The 5,510-nt window shown below is 35.4% G+C and overlaps 1 protein-coding gene across 1 annotated transcript; it reads left to right on the top strand.

Annotated features, from left to right (window-relative positions):
* Positions 1–2,882: 2,882 nt before the first annotated feature.
* Positions 2,883–4,810, top strand: LOC124824758 (glyoxal oxidase-related protein). Its single transcript, XM_047297259.2, has one exon. The coding sequence runs from the start codon at positions 3,052–3,054 to the stop codon at positions 4,699–4,701; it is 1,650 nt and encodes a 549-aa protein (XP_047153215.2). The 5' UTR covers positions 2,883–3,051; the 3' UTR covers positions 4,702–4,810.
* Positions 4,811–5,510: the final 700 nt, after the last annotated feature.

Genomic DNA, 5,510 nt, shown 5'->3' with positions numbered 1-5,510 from the left:
AAAGTTGCTGAGCCTACAAATCTTAAAATTATCTTTTAGTCTTCAAATTTAAAATTATTTTTGTGTGTTTTCCTATTAATAATTTTTCATTTTAATTTTCAAAATTGATTCTGTTGAAAATGTCGTTGACCTAATCAACGTATATTCAACACAATTTTTTTTTAGTCAAATATATTATGGATAAAATTTGTTCGTTTTTATCCTCTAATTTCGTTTAAAGGAATTGAATGAAACAAAAGTTTCAAATTCAATTTGAAATTAAAAATGATAATTGATTTCCATAATTTTAATTTTTTCATGTCACTCAAGAACTCAACATACTAAAAAGAAGATCCGACATTTTGTAAATTGGTTTATTAGATATTTTGATACCAGTACCAATCAAATTTATTATTATTTTAATATGTATTAGGTTAATCTCGATCATTATTATATTCTTTTGTTAATGCCTCTAAGGGTTCATGAAGGTGGTCTGCACTTGTATAGGTGGTAAAATGACATATTTGCTCTTATGTCCTCTATTTAATTATTTATTTATTTTTTCTACATCTGTGGTGCACCTCCTATGCAAACCTTTTTTCAATTATTGCTCCTCATATCCGATGTTTTTTTCATATAGTTACCTTCTTGAAAAATATAATATAAATTATATAATTTTGAATATGTTCTTTTATTTTATATTTTAGCATGTATAATCTGAAATATAAATTTATATTTTATATTATCTAATTTAAAAATTTATTTTGTATTTCAAATTATAAATTATGAAATATAAAATTTCTTATGTTTAAAATTGAAAATTTTATAATCGTGAAAATTTATAAATTAGAGTCCAGAACTCAAACTGAAAATTCTAATAAGAGAATAAATGTAAAATTTTAAAACTTTTGGAGCTGCATATTGAAATTATGGAGTTACAAAAAGAAATATTCTTCAAAACTAGCATCGTAAGTCGTGACTCATAAGAGGGTGTTCCCTCCACCACCACTCCTTTTTTCCTTCGCCTTCCCGATTTATCTTATTTTCAAAACTACTCTTTTATTTTAACTTTTTACCTTTTGAGATTTTTAACATATTTCAAAACCTTAATTTACTTCTCACTTTCACTCAGTAGTTGCACCCCACCATCCATCTCTGTTCAAGGTTTTATTCTTCCTTCTTTTTCTTTTTCTTTCAAATTTCTCTTCCCCACTTCCCTTTCCCTTTGCTTTCTTCCATTGGTGTTGATTCCTGGTGTGGAGAAGCGTAGAGGAGGAGCATAGATTTAGCAGTGGATCTGGTTTTTCATCTCTATCCCAGGTTAGTTTAAATCTGTATATCTGTTTATCATGTGCTCAGAGCCGCGAAGGCCAAAACGGATGTGGGATATTCGTTTGGTCTTAAACGAATGTCGACATCCGTTTCACCTTAAATGGATGTTGACATTCGTTGAAGGATGACATCCGTTTAAAGTTTAAATCTTTATTTTAGGATTTATTTGATTACGCACCTGGACGAAGCACCACTGCAAGCTTCGAGCACCACCACACCACCAAGAAGAGATTGTGTGTTTGCCACCATGTGGGATACCAAGTATATACATTGAAATGGGTTGGAAGTGGATAAAAATTTTAAACATTAACCCTAAAAATAAAATTTTACTGAAGGACAAAACAGTAATGAGAAAGTGAAGGAAGTAAGGGGTGATGGTGTAGGGAGCAACACCCCATAGCAATGTATACATTGCAAGCCCAGTCAGTGACATGCACCCAATACAAGCCCACCATTAACAAACAAAATTCCCGTACCAACCATAAAATACCTCAAAAATGGTTTGTTTTATTGAAACAAAATTTAAAGAATTAGATATAATTAGTTTTTCTCATTAGGTTGAAGAAAAGAGAGTAAAAATAATATATAACTTTTTTTATCTACTTTTATTTTCTTTCAGCCCAACGCTTTTAAATTTTACTCATATTTATTTTAATACGGCGAAGTATTTTTAATACCTAACTCGACGCATTTATTTGAGACTCAAAATGACATTATCAGAATTTATCAACTAAATTTTTTTTGTTATGCTTATAATAGATGATAATCACGCTCATGTAATATTAATAAAATAAATTTGTGATTAAATATCTTTATAAGATATGTTTCCTTTATCAATAGTAATTCTTTTAAAAGAATATATGAATTGAGGGTAGGCTAGATCCACGTTATAATTCATATTTTTTACACAATAGGATTAAATATTCTATATATTTGAATGCAAAATTAAAATTTATTATTATTACGAATTTTAATATATTTTAATTTCTAAATTTAAAAAATAAATGTATATAGTTGTTTGAAGTAGACAAACTTTGTAGTTTCCGATTATTTAAAGTGGATTTTTAACTGATACATGCACAATAATTATAAGATCTGATATTTTAATAATTTTTTTAATAATTTTTTAACAATAAATTATATATGTTATTATTTTATTGGTTCATATGTTTGAAACATACCAATTACAAAATACAAGTGCTTGTAAAAAAAATTATAAAAAAAATTGTTAAAAAAATATTTTCCTACTCATAATCAACATGAAGGTTTAATGGATGCTAAGAGTTATGTTGTAGTGTGCATCAACATCATCACATGCCAAAACTATCTACAACATTTTATATATCCTATATACGGTCGTTATTCTGACATAGTTTTTACTCTATTTTTAAACACTTCAAAATTATTACGGATCTTCGAGCTTCAAGGACGAATACTTCAAAATCTAATGATCCCTGTATTTTCTGAACATGTGAGCAATATGATTTAAAATAAGGTGAAGATGTGTAGGTTTTTGGTGTCATATGCACTGCTTCACCTGCGTCCCTTTAGCTGCAGAATCAACCATTCCTTTCAAAGATACCCTCCTTTCTATTATATCAATGCATCTTTTTTCTCTTCTTCTCAACACACTCTACTCTCTACACACAAATCTAAATTAAACTCTACTTCAATTCCACCAACTCTTAACCAATAAACTCAACCACGTTCTTCCAACACTTCTCCTTCTTCCTACCTATCATGATCCTAATAGCAATAATACCCTTTATTCTGGCTTCGTTATTTCCATGTTTTCAGACTCAGTTTCTGCCGTCAGCCTTCGCAAACCAAGGACAATGGCAACTCTTGCACCCAAGCATTGGCATATCTCCAATGCACATGCAACTTCTACACAACGACAAAGTCATCATGTTTGACAGAACTGATTTTGGCCACTCCTACCTTCCTCTTTCCAATGGCCGTTGTCGCGTCGATCCCTCTGACATTGCCCTAAAACTCGATTGTTCCGCTCACTCCCTACTATACGACGTACTCACAAACACTCTACGACCCTTAATGATACAAACCGACACTTGGTGTTCCTCGGCCTCGGTTCTCCCCAACGGTACTTTGATTCAAACCGGGGGCTACAACGATGGTGAACGCAACATTCGCATGTTCACCCCATGCTTCGACCAAACCTGCGACTGGGTCGAATTCCCACGTTTGTTGTCGCAGAGAAGATGGTATGCGACGAACCAAATACTCCCAGATGCTCGTGTCATTGTTGTTGGAGGTAGAAGGCAATTCAACTACGAATTCTTACCTAAAACCGCTAACCCTAACAACGATTCTTCTTCTATTCCTCTTAACTTTCTTCAACGAACTACCGATAAAAGTGAAAATAATTTATACCCTTTCGTCCATCTTTTACCCGATGGAAACCTATTCATCTTCGCCAACACAAAATCCGTGTTATTTGACTACAAACAGAACAGTGTAATCAAAGAGTTCCCTCCAATTCCTGGCGAAGATCCTCGTAACTACCCTAGCTCGGGTTCTTCCGTTCTTCTCCCACTAGACGAAAACCTAGCTCCACTCCAAGCTGAAGTGGTGGTCTGCGGCGGAGCGCCACGTGGCTCGTTCGAAAACGCCGTGCGTGGGATGTTCATTCAAGCTCTTGCCACGTGCGGGAGGCTGAGACTCACTGATCCTGACCCTAACTGGGTGATGGAAAAAATGCCGATGCCACGAGCAATGGGCGACATGCTTCTGCTCCCTAACGGTAATGTCGTTATAATTAACGGCGTGGGGGCAGGAACCGCCGGGTGGGAACGTGGCCGTGAGCCGGTGTTGACGCCGGTGATATTCCGGCCATCGGAGACGGTGAATCGGTTCAGTGTTATGGCACCGGCAGCAAGACCTAGGTTGTATCACTCATCAGCTGTGTTGTTGAAAGATGGAAGGGTTTTAGTTGGTGGTAGCAACCCTCACGTTTTTTACAACTTCACTGGGGTTGAGTACCCAACTGATCTTAGCTTGGAGGCGTTTTCTCCGCCGTATTTGGCGCCGGAGTTTAATCCGGTGCGGCCAACGATTAGGTATGTGACGAATAATAACGTTTTAGGGTTTAGGGTTTTTTGTTACGTGACGTTCTCAGTGGCTGATTTCGTTTCGGCGAGTGACGTGTCGATTAGGATCATGGCACCGTCGTTTACGACGCACTCTTTTGGACAGAATCAGAGGATGGTGGTGTTGAAGTTGCGAGGGGTTACGTATCTGGGCGGAGAGGCTTATTATGCGACCGTGGTGGGGCCCTCGACGGCGGAGATTGCGCCGGCGGGGTACTACATGCTGTTTGTGGTGCATAAGGGTGTGCCAAGTTCAGGTTGGTGGGTGCAGGTGATGTAATAATGCAACATAGATTATGAGTAGTTGTGCAGTTGGTTAAATTGTCAATGAGTAGCATATATTGAGCAGTGTTTTTGTTACTTCACTTATCTCTTATTAAGTATATGGCATTTAGGTTCTATTCTAGGGATGCATTTTTATACAATTTCTTTACTTATTAGTAAGTCTTTTAAAGTATATAAATATGAAAAAAATTAGAGATTTTCTTTTGTTAATATTAGAACTCGTTTTAATATAAAAGATCTTAAGGAGTTCAATTGAGATTTTCAGATTATATAATAAGTTTTAATTATTTAATTAGAATTAATATGACTTTTTTAAGAAGGTACCGAAATTTAATTGATAAATTAAGATATTTTTATATAACATATGAAAAATGGTGTTAATATTAAGAACCAAACTATAATAAACTTTATTTCGTTTGTGATCTTCACTTACACTTAAGGCTTGAGGGCAATAAAACTACTAATCACTCATGAACGGTCACATTATATTTTAAATTAGTCTGGAAGACAACATAACATTAGTGCAGCGAAGGGCTTTTACCGCGGTTCATTTTCACTATACGTCGCGGTTCTTGAACCGCGGCATATTCAGCCGCGGTAGTAAGTCAGACACTTTATACCGCGGTTCGAACCGCGGTATATAGGCTGCGGAATATGCCGCGGTTGTCTAGGGAACCGCTGCCTAAACCCTAAAAAAATTTAAAAAAAAAATTAAAAAATGCACTATATGCCGCGGTTCAACCGCGGCATATAGGCCGACGAATATGCCGCGGTTAGTGTCAAAACCGCGGCCATATGTCTCGT

The sequence above is a fragment of the Vigna umbellata genome, chromosome 5 (genome assembly GCF_029865625.1).
Source record: "Vigna umbellata cultivar VRB3 chromosome 5, Vumbellata_1.0, whole genome shotgun sequence".
In the NCBI taxonomy this organism is placed as follows: domain Eukaryota; kingdom Viridiplantae; phylum Streptophyta; class Magnoliopsida; order Fabales; family Fabaceae; genus Vigna; species Vigna umbellata.
Note: the sequence above shows the minus strand (reverse complement) of the source record. Positions and strands in the feature narration are given on the sequence as shown.

Bases quoted from the DNA above. Each gene is read 5' to 3' on its own strand.
- LOC124824758 (XM_047297259.2), top strand. From the start codon at position 3,052: ATGATCCTAATAGCAATAATACCCTTTATTCTGGCTTCGTTATTTCCA.